The following is a 19,560-nucleotide window of genomic DNA, read 5'->3' as shown; positions in this document are numbered from 1 at the left end:
CCCCCCGTCCCCCTTAACACTATACTTACGTTAATCCTCGCTCCCGCAGGCTTTCTCCTCTCAATGTAACCATTCCCCAAAAGCTGCTTCACTTAGCTGGCCCGCCAGTCACAGTACTCTGACGTAAGAGATGGCGTCATAGAGTCATTTGTGCTGTTGTCTATAGTTACACTTTATTTATGTGACTTTTGAAAAGAATAGCTTAGATCAGTGATGATTTAGGTGTGTCATATTCAAGTGTGTATATCATTGCCCAATCAGTTATTTTGTGTTTTTTTCCTTTTAAATAATTGAAATCCTACTGCAGAGATCTGTCTTCACTTTGACACAAAAAATATATTTCTGTTGGTTCAGTGTAAGACAACAAAAATAAAATCCAGCAAGATTCAATGTTCTACAACAGCAAAACATGAAAAACTCCAAGGGTGTGAATAGTGTCTGTGTGTGTTTGTATATGTATGTGGGCTGCACTCCACTGATACATTTCTGTCAGAATAACACTTAAAGAGATAATGGCACCAATTTAAAAAAAATTGCAGATAAAGGCACAAAAAAGCAGTGTTGCAGTGTTGTCCTTCCATAAATAGTTTGTGTTCTCTTGCAATGAGCTTTTTAACTTTCTAGAAACACTGACCAGTCAATTCTATATCACAACCCCTCCCTCCTTGCACTTCATAGTTCTGTGCTTTTCTGGGAATGTCTAATTGATGCCTGTCCTGGCAGCATCTCGGTCCCCTCCCTCCAAGTCCCTTCTAAATAACATTGTATGTAGTTGCTGCGGGAGGAGAAAAGGGGAATGCTATAAAGTGTCACTTGAGTGTGCTGGGGCTGCTAACATCACATCCACAAAAGCAGCACCCAGCAGAAGTCTCATGGGTTGTGGATGTCTACATAAATAAGACATGCATAAAATACTTTGATGATTGTTTGGTGACAGGGTATTTTTAAATAGGGTCTTTGCTTCTGACAACCCCCCCACATCCCCACACAAAAAAAGGTTCAGATAATATGTACTAAGCATAAAACATGGGCAATGAATGCATTGTGATGGCTGTCTATTGACTCCAATTGCTTGCAGTCTGGTATAAGTCTGGCAGGTTGTTCTTCAACATCCAGCTCCTGTGTGAACATGGCCTTGATGGTTTACATTACAGACATACCTGATTGGGTCAGCTTGATACATTTTCTCACAGTTGGTCCAATATATATAAACAATATATAGAATGGATCAAAGAAAATCAAAGCAATTGCCTACAACAATTTATTCCACATTTAATTTGCTAACAAAGTAAAGTGTAAAAGCTAAAACGTGACTGAATGTTATGGGCAACAATATCATGTTCCTCTGCTCCAGTTTGAAGCACCTAGTTACATAAATCCATCCTATCAGATAAGAGAGAAATGTGATAGTAGGTTTTGTAACATTACCTTGGCGGTTTTAGCAGCTGTCATGCTGTTTTGCATCTTCATAGCTTCAATTACACAGATCTCTTGGCCCTCGGACACCTATCGCAGTAAAATTGTCATGAATTTTAGACATACGGAAAACAACACACAAAAAATGTGTAAGCTCTCATTAGAAAGCAAGCTATAACATGACCAGGTATCAGATCTTCATAACAACCTGTAATTATATAGTATTACAACCTGTACTTACATAGTACCTTACCCTGAAGTGTGAAGCACATACGAAATGGAATATTTGATAAATTCAGCAATGCGCATAAGTTATCTGGTAGTTTTCATACATTAAAAAAACACTAAAGCAACACAAATCTGCTCTGCATAGGAAACAGTATTTTATTTTTACACCAGCAGTTATGAAGAAAGCCAACAAATGAGTGACACATTGAAGAGTTTGTGAAATGTCTGGAGATGAAGCTTTAATTAGCATTTCCTTGGTGTTTGCGATGGAAATGTGAGATCTCATGCTGGCCTGGAAGATGGGACTTACTGAACATACGTTGAAGGTGTTATTTGTCCACACTACTCTGATCCAAATCTGCTACAGTCATAACCTATGAGGCCCCTGTCAGTACACAGATATAACAGACACTTCTGAAGTTTGATGGAAAGTTTAAAACAGATTATTTCAGTTTAGGTAGATGCTGAAAAATGGTTTCTTATATCTCTCAAGGACTCTGGTGGTAAGATCTCTACATTTCAGTTGCAAGGTCTGCACACCTACCAGAGCCATCACAATGTGCTATATTCTCCCTGTGGGATTTTTCATCCCTTTAATATAGGAAGCACAGCATAAGGAATGGGAACAAGCAAAGCTCCCAGCTGGATGGGAACAATAACAGAATATAGGGTGTGGAAAAACCTATGACATAAGTCCCTTAGGGCCAGTTCACACACTAACGGTATCAAAAGTGCGTGCAACCATACAGCTGCAGTCCGATTGCTGCGTCTTTACACTTTTTAAGCTTAAAATGGCCTTTCAGGTGCAGTCCAGTGCGTATGCATGCATTTCTTATGTGTTCCGATCAGGTGAAGCTAAAATGTGGCAAGCAGGATTTATTGTGACTGCATCGGAACGGAATGCACTGGTGTGAACAGAGCACCAGAAATGACATTGGAAAGTATTGTGACACGAGTTTGATGCAGCTGCCAAACTTAACAGACTGCATCTGGTGTGAACAAGCCCTTAGACATAAAAAGCAGGTGGATGATTTGGGGGAGCATACTCCACCCATAACTGAACGTTTAGGGTTGAAATTACATTTATAACCTAATCTTCAAGAGGCCACAACTCAACCTTATCAACAAAGATGATGTCACTGGTATACTTGTTTTATCTTCACCCTTTTTATATTCAGTGAAAGATATTGTCTAGCATCAATATTTTGTTACTGCCAAGAGACAATTGTATTTTCTCCACTAATTTCCCCAAGTGACTTCAGTGTTAGGGGGTGTGACTGATTGTTGAATTTGGACAGTGACAGCTCATGGAAAAATGTGAACATGCCAATAAAAAAACTTTGCTTTAATTGTTGGTTTTAAGGGAGGCAATAGGTTTGCACTGCGCTGGCAATGGACATGGAAAAACAAAAATGCCTATAACTTGTCTAATAACGTGTTAACGCACATCAAACCGCAGATACGTAAACATGCATTAGGCCCCAAAACAATGATAATGTATAAAATAACTCTCACCAGTGACCAAAGTAGGACAGTCTTAAATTACAACACTGTGAAGAATCAGTCCTCAAAAGCTTATGCAGTTTCAAGCTTATTTAGATGAAAAATAAGACGAGACTTCTACAAATAGCCATCAAAATGAATATTTTGAGAGCAACCAACTTCACTCCTTAAGTTACATTCTACAAAGAAAAAAAAATGAGATCACTGGTCACAGCCCAAATTGCTATGACAGGCCGTTTTCAGAGCTACTCCTCCAAAATGGTCACAAGCCTTACAAGTCTCTCTGATAAACCCAATCTGCACTGATGTATTCTGTACTCCTTGTCTAATTGGTATAAAGTTTGCAGATCTCCGTCCTGTATCTTTCATCCAGCTTGCTGCATCCTCTCCTTTGACATGGAGGGTCGTAGGTCACCTTCACATCCGATTATCAAAGTAACACTCATTAAGCAGCAGTCTGCCTTGTACCGCAACACATTAGCTTGAAGGAACCGTCTATGTGTATAGTCAACCGATTTTACTGTTTTAAGAAGTGTGGATGTGACATGGCACTGCCACGATCTTAAGTTTCAGACATTTCCAGCTGATGATTAATTATGGGTGGTGGGAAATAAAACCCAGTAAAGCCAGCTGCTTGCCATTGTCGGCAAAATTACTATAATGGATATAGGCTGCCAATTTTCCATTTTATTGGCAAGCCTTCCAAATGCAATTAGGGGAGTTATAAATGATATGGAAATCTATCAAGTCCCTTTCATTTTCAGAGAAGGTCTCCCCAAGAGACTTATCTTCAAGCCCATCATTGAATTTGTTGTGTTAATGATGTATACTTTCTTTTTATTTCTAATTAAAGCACCTGCAAACTTTTTCTGAGCTTTTCCTATGTGGCATCAGTGTGCTGCAGGAAAGCTATCACATCTATGCTTAAGGAACTCCTCCTTCACTCTGCTCTAATTCACCGAGGTGGCCAGCAAAACCAAAGACGTATGATATAAAAAGCATGGAAGAGAATAGTGGACATTTATCAGGAACTCTGTTGCTTGCCCAGTGCCATTTGCTTTGGAATAAAAGCATGAAAATCAAATGCAAGAGCTAAAATTGCAGATGTAAAGGATGACTGCACAGTGCTCCATTTCTCAATTTCATCCTTCAGAGCCACAAAATGGGGTGATACAGTTACTGGATGAGATTTACAGTAACAGCTGTGCTCTTCCCACACAGGGGAGGGACTTCTAATGTGCACAGGTCTGCTTGGAGCAGACAGGAAGCAACAAAGCATGATGCCATTCCTTTTAAGGATACGCAGGAACAGTTATAACTAATTACAGACGCTATTCATTTGCATTATAAAGATGTTATCCGTTATTTCCGCTAGAGAATTCAGTGCTGCGACTTTAAAAAAAAAAAAATTATAGATATGTTATAAAGCTACAGTTATTTCAAATTTTGCCTAATCTGTTCAGCAGTAACACTAAAAAAAGCACAGGAAACCGTGCCAGTGGCATATGGCTCTCTACTGTGCTAAACATTCGTACTAAAGACAGGTTCATCAGTCATTAGAGTATCTGGGTAAAAAAATTAGCTTCTGATGGATGGTATTTAGAGCTTACCTGCTGCTAGTACATTACCAAAGAAACACAGGTTTCCAAACCCACATGACATTAGAAATTGCAGACCATGAAATAAAATACTTGCAAGCACACATCATGTACGCCAGGTTATACAATATAATAAATAAGCTATTTCAACTCTGCGTAAAATTGGGCCCGCTGCAAGGGACCTTGGGTCAGGCCTGCACAGGCCAATTAGTGCACAGCACCTGCTTTATAGAAGCAGCACACGAAGCACTTCCGAATCATTTTAGCAATTAAAACAAAACTGTTTCCTGCCCATTTCAACAGTAACTGTTTCAATGCAAGACTAAGAACCAAACCATTATGAAATCAGTAGGTAAAAAAAAACATTTTTAAGGGGGGTGTGAGGAGACGGTTGGGATAAATCTGCAGTGTGGAATAGAACCCTTCTTTTGTTCTCACTGTCAGCCTTCTGCCTAATTTGGCAGAAAAACAGAGGGCTTGTGGTGGCCTTCCACAGTATCACCTTCTGCTGCACTCTGGCCCCCTAAAAAGACGGATCAATATCATCCCTGCTGATTTTCCTTCAAATGTGGAAATCCTTCAATTACAGTTTTTTTTATTTTTGAGGGGGGTGCACAGGTGCAAGATTTTAATATGTATCTTGGATTGTGAATAAATTCTCAGCTCACTGCCATGATCTCCAACTAATAGTCAATTTTTTTTTTTACATATGTGCATTGCGTTAGAATTAGCTCACTGCTCCAGGTAGAGACTGAACAAAAATACGATGAAAACTAATTTGTTTTAACAAAGAAGCCAAATAAAACGAGTTTGAAAATTCTGGCCACCTCACAGTGATGTAATGTTCTGATACTTTTCTGCCTATCAAATGCTAAGGGGAATATTTATAAAGCAGTGTTTGTTAATTTCACCAAACATTCTCAGGTGGTGGATTAATCACTGTCATTTAAAACCCATGCACTGAGAAAATTCACCTGCAGAGAAAGTTTGGCGACTGTCAGATTCACTGCTTTGCAAATATAACCCTAAGTGTTGTAAGGGTACAAACATTAAAAAAATACTAAAAGAAAATTAAATTTCCAATCAATTTTCCTCAGTTTGTGACAGTTTCATGTGGTGATAATTTCTTCCTTGTGCATTAAAGGTTTGACCTTAACTGCTTGTCCAGACGAAGGAATTAAGAATAACTCTGAATATTACCATTCTGTGTTGTGCAGTGTTCAGGACAATTATTAAGATGGAACTCATTCGATTTCTATTTTCCCATAACATACATATCATAATCCCTATACGATCTCATATTATTATTATCTGCACATATAAAGGTTATCTCTTATTAATAGGCATTGAGGGGAATTTATCAAAACTGGAGCAGGCAGAATCTGGAGCAGTTGTCCATGGCAACCAATCAGCTTCTATCTTTCATTTTCAAAGCTTAACTGAACAAACTGAAGATTGGTTACTATGGGAAGCTGCTCCAGATTCTGTATGCTCCAGATTTGATAAATTCCCCCCATTGTGCCTGCAGTGCTGCTTTATGGCTAAATTATATCTGGGTTAAGATCCCCTAGTCGCCAATTATCTCCCTTATAATTCTGGTTCAGTTGCTTTTTTTCTTCCAAGCTATCAAGATGCGAGTTAGATTTTTTTTGTGCCTGAACTAGAATCGAGGAGATATCCTGCAAGGCCTCCTATCTGCATCCACCTGTTTAGGCTTTTATGAATTACAGACTGTTGCCTAGAAACAAGCATTCACAACTGGCCAGAAATGAATCTGCCACATCTTTATATTTAAACTACAATCACAACTTTCAAATGTGATGCTGGAATCAGAAACGTTACAGCATTATGCTGATGTTGCATCTGTAAGTAAACACCTAAAAGAAATACTTCTTTTTGCGCCATCCGTAATTTCTTTCTGGAAACTACAACCGGACTGTTACGTAGGAAAGCACACAAATCCCAAAATAATTGGATGTCAATGTCTGCTCAACGCATATTGTCTGTGTCCCATCTAAACAGGTTTCTGAACACAATTCTCCTGCTCAAATGGAGTAGGTGGGAGGACAAGATTTGTCATGACATTCGATTAAGATGGCTGCTAACAGGATTAGAAAGCAGCTGTCACTTTGTGTTACTTGGTAGCAGAGAGAAAAATACAGATCTATAAGATGAAAACTTGGACAGAAACATTCAACATGACTACAGAGTAGAAAAGCAGGACTGAATGCCCAACAAAGTATCTGCAATCTACATTGTACCAAGCCTTCAAGTTAACAAGGGCCTGCTTAGACCAACAGCAGCTGGACCATATGAAACATGTCTAAATAAAGCTGGGACAATTCAATGAGGAGAAAAATGTGTGTCCTAAAATGTAAACACTATATGAAACATTAAGATTAATTTGCAGTTAGAAAAAAATGGCAGTGGAAGGGTTGCTTATGACCTGTGGAAAATCTTTCTTTAAGGCGCAATATCTATCTCCATCTGCCACCAATTATTGAAAAAAAAATGTCATTTATTTCCACCAATACTGTGTAAAGACTGCCCCAATACAACCCAGTTAATGGAACCACTAAACGCAATAATAAGCCCCACCCATGATAGTCAGGATGGTCTGGAAGTCACACTTCACTGACTCCTATTCGCTCTGTTCAGCACCAAATTGTCCTATAAACTCTGAGCCATTTGCCTTGGGGTATTAAACAAACATTCATTGAATGTTGGTAAAAAAAAGTACAATTGGTTCTAACTTCTTATGTTTACTGTGGTAAGAATTTTACACATACATTGCTCAGCCCCATCATTCACAACATTGTTGTTCCCCCAATGGAAATTGTGGCAGCATTTGAAACTGATACTTTTTTTACATTTTATTTGATTTTAAATTTGAAATACCTTTGCCATAGTTATTATTATAGGTACGATTTCAATGTCATTTCTATACTATACTTAACTTGTAAAGATCACTATATCCATTAATATTAACATACTTTTTAAAATGTGTTTCTAGCTAAAAAAAAATAAAACATGCATTTTACTGCACAAAAATGCATTTCAGGTAGAAATTCATTAATTCCGATGTGGTTAGTACACATTTATCTGCTATATGTAGTTTATTGTGTTTTGAAAATTCCTGTTCTAAATAATTCTCCCTCACTTTTCATTATGCATGCACAAAAAGAAAAAAAATGCATAGATGCAGTAATGTGTGTTACTGCATGCAAATAGGTGTGAAAGCTCCCTAAGTAAAATGGACTACTCCACAGTTCATTGACTCCTACTACTGAGTAAAAGACAAACCTTTTTCCCCCAGTTCTGATAGAATGTGTTTCTTTAGTGATGGTAATTATGATATTCATGAAAAATGGCAAGTTAGGGTGAAGAGATCATCTATTATGTCAGCTTTAGACCTTGTACACATGAGCTCCAGCAATCTTCGGACAACTTAGTTAAAGCTTTTAAAGCAACTTTTGCAGCCAAATTGGCATACACATCTTTTATATATGTTGCATGTTCTCATTCACATAGCATAAAAGATATTTAAAAATGGCTGCTTACCTTTTTACTTGCTGAAAAAAAATCTTACTTTTCCCTTCTATGTAATGTTAAGGAGGGGGCTGGGGAGTTACGTTTGCCATAATTAACCCTGTCTCTACTGTGCTGACAGACCTCCATTATCACTTGTAAAGTAGATGTGCAGTACTGTCTGTCTTAACAAAGATAAAAGATCTCAAAGCTCAAGTGGTACATTGTATGTTAATGTGCGTTTAATCAAACGGTCACTCAAGTCTGTCCCTTATCTGCACATTGCCATCTATTCAAAGTATTAGACGCTGCCTATAGTGTCCTATATGTAACCCTGCTCCAAACACACACCTGAAAGGTAAGAAATATTTTTAAAAAATATTTTTAGGGATGATGTGTGAATGGAAACGCACAACAAACATACAGTGGGGATTTCTCAAATTTGACAGCAAAAGTGGAAATATACTTTGACCCTTATGCCATATGTGTTTAGTTGTTGAAGCAAACACGAGCTTAGGCAGCCGACGTTAGGTTTACTGACCTGGCCAGCAGCAAGCAGTTCCCTTCTACTGTAAGCATTTCGATGAGGACAGGGAAAGGGTTAAATTGACAGCCTGCAATCCCATCAAGATGTTTTAACATCTCTAAACTGGAGCTGAAGGTTGATTTAAAGTCTTTAACACAGCTGCTTGCATTTGTTTGAGAGCTTTGCAAATGCTTTGAAAAGCTTGCTGTACACATTATTCTTAAGTCCTAGTTAACTTCATTATGACTTTAAACATTTTGACTGGAGTTCTACTCTATTAAAATTTTGACAAAGGGAGCATAGACAGCAACGAAAACATGGCAGAGGTTCTAACCCCAACCAAACACCACTCAACTAACCAAATTACTTGTCTCTGCATCCCTCTTGGAGAGATTTTCCTCACTCAATGTCTTGGTGATACAACAGAAAATGAAGCAAATTCATATAAAAACAGGGCTCAGGGTTCTTAATAGCCCCCCTTTGATAACCCATCTCCGGATGCAGGTTAATGGTTGTCCAAAATGTTTCTTCTGGGATGACTTGTATATGAAGCTCTGCAAACTTAAGCTGTCCGTACACCTTACAACCATCGCACGACTTTTGTTGTGCGATGGTTGTAAGGTGATTAAAATGTCGTACGATCTGCTCATCTTGGACAGGCAGATCGTACTTGAAGACAGGCAGTACCACTGAAGGGAGGACTTCCGATGATTGCAGTGCTTGCACACACCGGCCCATGTGGCATTCGTCTTCCGAGCACGCCACCAACCCGCCGAAAATCGCACGATTTTCGGCAGGTTTTCCAGCACGCTCGGAAGACGAAAGTCGTGCGACCTTACAGTAGAAGCGGTCGCAAGCTGCCCATACACCTGCCGATTATCGTACGATCGCGGGATCACCCACAACTATCGTACGATAATGGGCAGGTGTATGGGCACCTTAATTGGCATCCAGTTGTCAAACTGAAGGATCCCAAACTCCAACACAACTCTGTGATTATAACCATTAACCACATTTTTTCAAATGATAATTATCTAGAAATTGAAAGCAAGAGACTCCCAATTGGTTTTATACAACTTAGGTGAGCTTTAAAGTGGACCTTTACCCATATCTTTAAAACAACAACAAACACATCTTTAGAAATGTTTAGTAATGGACATTTACAAACAGATACTTCTAGATAATTGCTATGCATAACTTATTTCTCTTTTATTTCCCAGTTTTCTGACAGTGGCCATGTTATCTAAGGGCAGGTTGCTAGTTTTCCCATTATATTCTGGAACTCGGTCACATATGACCAGGACATGTGACCATGCGCATCATCTCAGGGGAGGAAAATGCCTTTCCCCGAGATCTTGCGAGATTAGAGATGAGACTTCCCAGCAATGCTCTGCTGATGTAACCTTCCCAGGATGCAATGCTTTGGCATATTACATAATTTGTGCAAGAACTGGACCAGAAAGTACAACCCCAATTCCAAAAAAGTTGGGACGCTTTTTTGCAAAATGTTTTTCCAGCTCTTCCTTGTTTGAGACCCCTTACTTTGCCAGCTTTTTGTTGCCCTGTCCCCAACTTTTTTTGAGAAATTGCTGCCATCAATTTCAAAATTACCTTATTTTTTTTCTTAAAATGGTACATTTTCTCTGTTTAAACATGTGTAATGTTTTCTATTTTCTATTGTGAATAAAATATGGGTTTATGAGATTTGCAAATCATTTCATTTTTAGAATGTGTGACTTTACACAGCTTCCCAACTTTTTTGGAATTGGGGTTGTAGATGAACTCTATTTGTAAGTACATGAAAAACATGTTTGTTTAACTAATGAATGGAAGTTGATTTTAAATCAGCATGCAGGGCTGCATACTGCTGTGATTGTTTAGTGAAAGGGGTTAAAGGCAAACTTTAAGGGCTGACAATCTTTATTTTAAGATATATTGCAACATAAATAAAAGTTCTTATGTACTGGTCATGATTTCTAGAGTTGACTTGGATTTTGAATCCTTAAAGGAGGACTATGAAGTGAGTGAAAATCACCCATCCCATTAAACTGTCACACGTCGGCTCAACAGATCGGGAAGTGAGTGTACGCATACCATCGCTCGCTCACTTCTCGATTATCTCCCTCCAGAGAGCGGTGACTGTCAGCCACTGCTCCCCCGCATGGATTCCCCCCTTCGATCCTCCAGCGCTGAGTGGAGGAACGGACTGGGAGGGGGAGGCTACAGCTGGCTCTGCCTCTAGATAGGCAGAGCCAGCTGTCATTCACGCAGCTGGGTGGATCTCAACAGCATTGGTCAGGATCTGTCCCGGCTGCGGCGGTCTCAGTATAACGTGAGCTGTAGCTTGCGATATACTGAGCTTTGGGTCACGGGAAGATGCTAGTATATGTCCTCCCGTGACCCTTAAGAGAACTATGGGGAAAAACACTTACCCCATAGTTCTCTTTTAAGTCTCACCTCTGGATTTCTATTTGGTTTGCACTGCTTTTTATGTGAGTTTGTTACTCTTGTTTCGAGCTGTGGTGGTTTATCTGTGGCATGTGACCCACAAAAGAGAAGCTCGGGCTATGCAAGTGCTGATAATTAGTTCAAATAATTTGGCTTTTAGCATATTTGTTGGATTTTCTTCAACAGCTTTTGTTCTCCAAAGGTAACACCAATGCCAATGGTTCTGCGCAGTTCATAAGCATGCATGTTCGGCCTGAAACAACTATACAATTTATTGGAAAGAGCTTTAAGAGGAAAGATGTCTTGACAGACAGACAATATGGCTAATCTCATCTCTGTGGTTTGCCTACGGCTAGAACATTTTAAATCTGTTTGTGTATGATAAAATCCAGGAGAAAACATAAGCCAATGCAGATAAGTGATACCAACACACATGCACAATCCCGGTTTTCATACTATATTCAGCCTGCTGCCTGCTTCTTATAAGTGATTTTAAGTTCAGAAGTACATAGAGACATGTAACTGCATTGTGATGTTCTGTGATCCACACAGAACGCTGAAATAAAAGATAGTGAATGGAAAGCTTGGCAACAGCGCCAAAGAGTACAGAAAATGCATTATATTGCTGTTGAGAGAATCTGAGCTAAATTTAGTGTATTGCCCTTTTTCCTATGGCACTACAATCCACTTGTTTGAGCCATGCCTGAGTTAAGTACCCGAGACAGACCATCAGTGTATTCCAGTATAGGACACACTGATCAACTAATTTCACTTAAACTTTATTTTTTATCTATAGATGAATGAAAGATTGTGATGATCAACATTAAAAGCATGGGACACCTTTAACTAATGATATTATAAGAGGTGCACCAAAATGAAAATGTCAAAACCGAAATGAAAAAAAATGTCAGGCCAAAACCAAATTTTATATTTTATTTTTATTTATTTAGTCATTTTTATTAAATATTTTACTTTACATTTAAACGGAACCTTGATATTTCCTTTTTAACATAAAAAAACAGATTGATGACAGAGTCCTCAATCTCTTTTTCTGCAGCCCGTTATCAATGAACAGGAATCCTCTATACTGAGTGTTCATTCATAACATGAGAGCATAGTGTGTTTACTATATCCACAATCATGAATGAACAGGAGGTGATGTAGATCACTTCCCATTCATTATTGAGGATATAGTAGACATACTATGTCCTTAATTATTTACAAACACTCAGCGATCACTGATTGTTGAGTGTTTGTACCTCATTCTCCTTCCTGTGTCAGTGAGTGAGTGGAGCTCAGCCTGCTGTGACAGCGCCGGCTGTCTCCGACCACACACCGATCTGTCATAGGAGGCTGAGTGGTGTGGGAGGATAGACGCCGGCCGCTCACAGCGTTCTCCTTCCGCAGCGCTCAGCCGCCTGTGACAGTTTCTCTCCTCCCCGGTGGGACACAGAGCAGTGCCCAGCAGGGAGGAGAGAAAGAATGGATGCACCTCTATATCGGTCAGAAAATGGCACTTTCTGCATTTTGGCATTTTCAGCAGATATATCGGTGCATCCCTAATTATTATACAGGTTTCCTTTTCCAACTATGTTATCCTAGGTCTTTGTGTAATTCTAATTTTGTTTTGGAAAGGTTTGCAAAAAGAGTAAAAAATAATAATTTCAACCAATTTGGCAAAAACAATCAAACAGTTTAAGCCAACAACCCTGTTCTATTAATACAAACAGTGGGTGGTAGGATGCCTTGATCTGTTTGTTTTAGTAACAAAACCTATTTAAAAGTGGCGTGAATTGCGAGCAAAATGCCATGTATATGGCAAGCATAAGTAATTATACAATAAATGGCATTCATAAATGCAATAATGCTAAACATCTTAACAGAGACCAACTGATTGCATGTCTTTCGTAGAATGGAAACTGTAGGAAACTCCTTTGGTTAAAGTTTTCATCCATAGATTGTTTTTTTCAGCCCATGGTCAGCCTAGATAGAAGTACACACTCAGCTCCCAGTCCACTGATTGGATGCACTGTGCTCCTTCATTAAATCGATATTAAAGACCATGAACGACTTGGAGTCCACTGCCTTAAATGTAACAACAATTCTAAAGCATTCTGTTCTGCTGCACTCAGGCATGCTGACTGTTTGAATCTCCCACTGTCTGTAAGCAGAAGAAATGGGTTTCACACAATGTGTGATAAGGTGAATCAATTTTTTACAGTCTGCTTTCTAGTCTCTTCTAAGGAAGTGTATAAAAAAATATTTAAACCTAAATTTTTATTTAACATGATAGTGACACCTTGATAGCAAGAAAGTGACATTTTCCAATGCAACCATGCTACACTTTACAAAAGATAGAAAAGTGGTGAAATAAAGAACAAGCAATGTAAATGTCTCACAGTTAGAGAGAAGGTGTGTTTTCATTTGCAAGCCAAGGCTGGGCATATACATCTTCCGAAATGACTTCAGCTAAGGGCTTCAAGCTAGCCGACTCAAATATTATTTGTTATTATCTACTACATATATTTATTTGTCCTAGTTTTTTCAACCAGCAGGCTTTAACACTAAAAACTGAAATAATGGTAAAAGTGAAAACAGTTTCCACTGAGCAAAAGACGTGTTTTGTAACTCTCTTTCTAAAACTAGTGACAAAACCACTGGTCTAGAATGTAAAATAGAAAATATCAACAAATGGCAATTGACAATGAGCACAGCAATCGGAGTCAGTAAATACATACATATCAAAATAAAAAAGTTTCATGTATACAATACAATCAAATCCCCTTTCCTGAATCTACTATATTGAATCACTATAAATTATGCAAAACTCTAAATATGTATACTTCTTTATTGTATGCTACATATTTAAGTGTTTGTAACTGCCGTACAGTGACAAGGTATAGAACTAAAAATAATTTTTAATAGTGGCCCATTACTAGCTACATTTCACCTTCACCATCTATGCTAATGAAAAATGTTTCCGGATTCCAATTTGAAGCAACAAACTAAAAGGGACAATATTCATGCATTGGTTTATTAATAGGGCAAGAATTTGGTGAGAGAAAATATCCAGCAATGACTATTTTTAATGTTTGAAAGATGTAACCTTAATTCTTCACACGTCCACATATACTGAACTTTGTGTGACTGGAAAGACTTTACTGCAGTTAAAATGTTAACATGATGATATTCTGCCTATGACCTAGAATACAAAAACGTGAGACAATAGAAAAGTACAGATGTAAGAGGCCCACCTAGGCTGCTGTGAAAATTCAGAGCATTTCATATCCTTTGGTTCCTTAGTCTTTTAGGATGGCTTTATGTCTGTTCAGAGCACATTTCAATTCCCTCACTGTAAATAGCATGAATTCATCACCCTTCCCTTGAAGTACTTCCTTACATTTCCCGAGAGCCTCCCACCCTCTAGTTTCAGAAGGTGACCTCTGCCTTTCCTCCTGTACCTTGCTGAAACCTTTGATATATTTCAACTTTTTATTATTTTTTCAGTTTCATGTGTCCTTTTCCCTACACATAAAAATGTTCTGTGCCCAATATTCATTTTTTCTCAATATTTAATAAAGTAATACACTAATAGTAAAATATATTATTTGAAATGTTGATGCACTAGATGAAGTTATGTTAACATCACATGGCTGAAGATACAGCACAGTTAGTTATTTGAAAGAATTAGAAAGCTGAAAGGCTATACAATGTTCAGCAGACTCCCTTATGTTATGTTATGTATTTCATACAATTCAATATCATTCATGGGCCTAAAATCATGAAGTTAAAATTGTCAGAAAAAAATATTTGATACATAAATGCTGGAAAAGCTTGGTCTGCCTACTTCCACTAACGTCCTTAATCAAGATGAATTTTCCAGTATGCTGGGAAAGTTTTGTAACTGACACTAGGGGGGTAATTTAGTAGAAAATGAATTATTCTGCTTTTCCGAGTGTGAAAATGTAAAAGAAAAATTAGTAAATCCGCTCATTAAGGTTTTAATTCACCATCACATTGTTTATTACCCTTGCATAACCAGATCAGTGCTAATGAGAACAGATTCCACATACATGAGCTTATTTAGTAAGAAAGACTATATTATGCAGCTTTTAACCTGAGAAATCATCTTTTATTTGACTGACGGGAGAAAACTAAAACCTGACGTGGTTACTACATTTTGCCCTTTGTCTTATTATATGTGTACGGTTTACGGGGTATATAAACTCTGTGAAAAAAAACGAATAAAAAAATAAGCAAATAAATTAATTATAAAAATGGCATGAAAAGTATTTATAAAGGGCATGGAAAAGAGTTGGGGCCAAATTAGTATTTGTACATCTAATATCTTAAAACGAAGGTAAACCTTTTTGGAGAAGGTGGTACCAGACTGTGAAAAAGGGACCTAAGCGTTATTCCACATCATTCATCATTCGAACAGTTTGCAAGAAAAAAAAGTGATCATAACAGTTAACCATTTTGCCAGCAACCCTCAGACACTCCTATGTGAGGCACAATAGGGTGCCTTACTGGAATATAACACAATAACATTTTAGGGTGAAAATGACTGAGTTTATCTGCTTGCAGCCAATATGCATCCATAATTATACACCTATGCATTATTATTATTTTTTTATACTAACCCCCTTGTTTTTGGCATACATCTCCATTATAAACATCATCAGCACAAAAACACAAATATTAAAAAGAGAAAAAAGAAAAAAAATGTTTTGCTTCATTTATGTCACACAACATAGTTTTATTTAGAATTAATTGCTATTTCTTACCATGTCCCCAGGTTTAACAGACACAGCGACCACTGTTCCAGGCATCGGTGATCTCAGAATGCTACTAGTATCTTCTTCCACCTTCTCTGGCATGTACTTGCTCAGTTCAGCTGCATGCTTTGTCAGCACTTGTAGTTTGTACTTAAAATTAACAAAAGAAATTAAACAATTATATTTCATTTGCATAAAAAGATATGCAGTTCTGCAGGTAGAACAAGATATCAACAAGGGTAATGTATTTACTACTGTTCTTTAATTATTTTTACCGCTACAAACAAACATGTTTACAAAAACATCTTGTATTCAGGTTAGCCAGCTCACAGTGATAGCCGGTAATATTTTATTTTGCAGCAGCTTGTTTGTTGTATGATACTAAGCTTCAAACATTTTCTTTTTAGTTTCAAATTGTTTTAATGAATGTCTAAAAATATCTCAAACATGTATACAGCACAAAAACATAATATTGTGTTACCACTATTGATCCAGAGATTATAAAATCTCATTTTTGAACTCTATGGAAAAAAAAAAATAAAGTTCTTATATTTAAAAAATAAAGTGCAGCTATCCCTAGAACTGAACTGAGACCATTCTGTTAGTTTATTTAAATATATAAATCAGAATGAATGCGTTTTCAAAGTAAATTTTAATTAAAGAGAAAGCAGTTTAGCTCTTTTGGGATGTTTTTAAGCTTATTGGTCTAGACTGAAACATTTAAGCATAGCTGGTCTTTATTTCCCAGTGAAATGCTCTTACTATCTGCAAGGAATTATCCTCAACGCTTGAACTGAAGTGCAAATGAGAGCCGACTTTTGACTCAACTGGGCCGCCAGTAGATGGCAGTACGTCTCTTTGTGTAATAATGTTAGTTGGCACATGATCTAGAGTGCAGAAACTGATAGCGGTAAGGGATTTTAAACTGAACTATATACAGTCAAATGCTGATCTCTGTTTGGCTTGGTTTTTATATCTGAAAGGCTGGCATGGCTTAGAGATACTCTGCACTATATAACTATTAATATGCCAGAATACATTTTATCATCCTTATGCGCTTATATTTAATATAAAATGCAATTTTTTAAATGAACACTCGTGGACTTCAAATGAAAAATCCTCCTCAGTTGTGCCCAACATGTAAAATACTGTTAAATGCTAACACAAAAAAATGTACAATTAATCATTGAAAAGCATAAAATTACATCGTAAGCAGTACGATAACTCCCATATCACATTCCATAACAGTGGTGCCAGTTGGGTTTTATTTTTCATTAGATGAAAGGTATAAATACTTTGGAAGCATTTTTTCAGTGACCTCAGTCAGTTTTATAGAAGAAAATGGCTAATCTTTAGTAAAGCTGTTAAGATTTGATAACATGTTGCTTGTCCAATTTCACTAATCTGACAGTGTGAATAATAACATCTTCGTGGTGGATTTTTTTTCCTCCTGAGTATGTGTTTTGCAATCAAGTATTACAAGTGTCTGCCAGATTCTGAAGGATATGATCCTTAAGCAAAATTACAGTGCAAATAAAAGCTTTTTGCTCCAATTAAAATTTGCCTGACTCATAAGTGGTGAGGAAAAAGCAAGCAGAGTGCATTTTCCTGTCAATCTAATAAACATTCTGTGCAGAGGGAGTATTTATCAAAGATAAATTGTGCTTAAAAGTCTTTCATTAAACCTATAGGGGGGAATATAATTACACAAAATTGCACAGTTTTGGGATCTGTGTATGTCGTCTGGATTCAGCTTATACTATGAAAATAGTATAAAAAAAATGGGGGAACAGGACTCCACAATTATTAGACTCTGGTCTGGAATGATAATGCATGCATTTTTTTTAAATTTCCAAGAATCATTGTAAACCAAATGCCTTTACATCAGTTTACATCTTAAAAACACCTCTGCTATGTAAACATTTTGGTAATAATTGTTTTTAAACTGCTGTGGCTTGAAATGAAAAAAGCATTTAAACAAGAAAGTGTCTGAATGATACAATGATCAACCTATTGTGTACACTATGAAACAATACGCTAAATTACAAAACTCAAAGAGGGTAAAACCGCAGTATTATATACAAAACAGACAAGAACTAATCTATTTTCAGTGTTACAACTGGTACAAGCTATTGTTTTCTTCACTTTATCTTGACTTTTCCCATTGACATAGATGAGTTTTTTAGATGCAGGTATTTAATATAATTGTAGTCAAGTCAAAGCACACACACTTATTCAATAACTTCATGCAAACAGATATAGTGTGCAGTTAACTCATGCCAACCAGAATTTTGTAGCTTAGGGAAAAGTGCTAATTTATCTATTAATGCACTTTGCCTTGTGTTTATGGCAGTGCCAAAATCTCCTAAAATAACATAAATATAGAGACAAACATACAATAAATATTGCAGCATCATTGAGTATCAATTTCATATGACACATTGTGCCAACAACATTTGACACATTTGTATTGAGTTGTTATCAAATGTTGAAATTAGATTCGGATTATGGCCATTTTTAGCTTGATCCATTAGATTAGATTAGATTATGGACATTTTTTTACTTGGTCCATAGCATAAATGCTTTATCAGTGTGGTGAGCAACTCACCAGTAAAGGTTGCATTTACCACTTTATAAATATGTCCTTATAAAATGGCCTGCAAAAATCATAAATATGACACTATAGTATGGCCTGCACAAAACATATACACTTCTCCCTATAGTATAGCTTGTACAAAACATTTAAATATGCCCCTATTATGGATTGCACAAAACATAAAAATATGTCCCTATAGTATGGCCTGCACAAAACACAAATATCTTCCTATAGTATGGCCTGCACAAAACATACAAATATCTTCCTATACTATGGCCTGCACAAAACATACAAATATCTTCCTATAGTTTGGCCTGCACAATACATACAAATATCTTCCTATAGTTTGGCCTGCACAATACATACAAATATCTTCCTATAGTATGGCCTGCACAAAACATACAAATATCTTCCTGTACTATGGCCTGCACAATACATACAAATATCTTCCTATAGTTTGCCCTGCACAAAACATACAAATATCTTCCTATAGTTTGCCATGCACAAAACAAAATTAATTTCAAACTAGTTTTCAGTCTGGAAATGTATACCTATTATTATACAAACATTTCATATGTACAAATGTTCTGGTGTTGAAGCTTGCTCTAAACAAAATCTTGACAAAATAAGCATATTGTTATTCTAGATTTGCAATCTACTTCACTGCCTTGAAGGCACTGAGTTGGGGTTTTGTATACATTTTCTCTTAGCATGTATTATGGTCAAGATTGAAAAATAAAAATTGTTGAACTATTATCTTTTTTGCTATGTAAATATTTTGTACTATTATTTAAATCAGCAGGTGGAGCTTTAGGCTCATTTTCACATAGTATGCTGCGTGTACTTACCTTGTTTACAGAGCTCAATGGCTAAAGCCAATTCATTGCCTACACTTCCCCTCTCACGCTTAAGTGACACTAAACTCAGGAGTTAAATCTT

The 19,560-nt window shown here is 37.1% G+C and overlaps 1 protein-coding gene across 2 annotated transcripts in view; it reads right to left on the bottom strand.

Annotated features, from left to right (window-relative positions):
* PCCA (propionyl-CoA carboxylase alpha subunit) overlaps positions 1 to 19,560 on the bottom strand; it is a 340,260-nt gene that overhangs the window by 895 nt on the left and 319,805 nt on the right. Inside the window, exons 22-24 of one of the 2 annotated variants that reach the window (XM_018576625.1) lie at positions 16,035 to 16,175; positions 1,427 to 1,506; positions 1,153 to 1,157 (exon numbers count right to left, since the gene is read on the bottom strand). In XM_018576625.1, the coding sequence (XP_018432127.1) occupies positions 1,153 to 1,157; positions 1,427 to 1,506; positions 16,035 to 16,175 (226 nt within the window). The remainder of the gene's footprint in view (positions 1 to 1,152; positions 1,158 to 1,426; positions 1,507 to 16,034; positions 16,176 to 19,560) is intronic. The other variant, XM_018576624.1, reaches the window with a different exon arrangement.

The sequence above is a fragment of the Nanorana parkeri genome, unplaced genomic scaffold (assembly GCF_000935625.1).
Source record: "Nanorana parkeri isolate BGI_ZX_2015 unplaced genomic scaffold, ASM93562v1 scaffold71, whole genome shotgun sequence".
NCBI classification, from domain to species: Eukaryota; Metazoa; Chordata; class Amphibia; order Anura; family Dicroglossidae; genus Nanorana; species Nanorana parkeri.
This window is presented reverse-complemented; position numbering and strand designations above follow the sequence as displayed.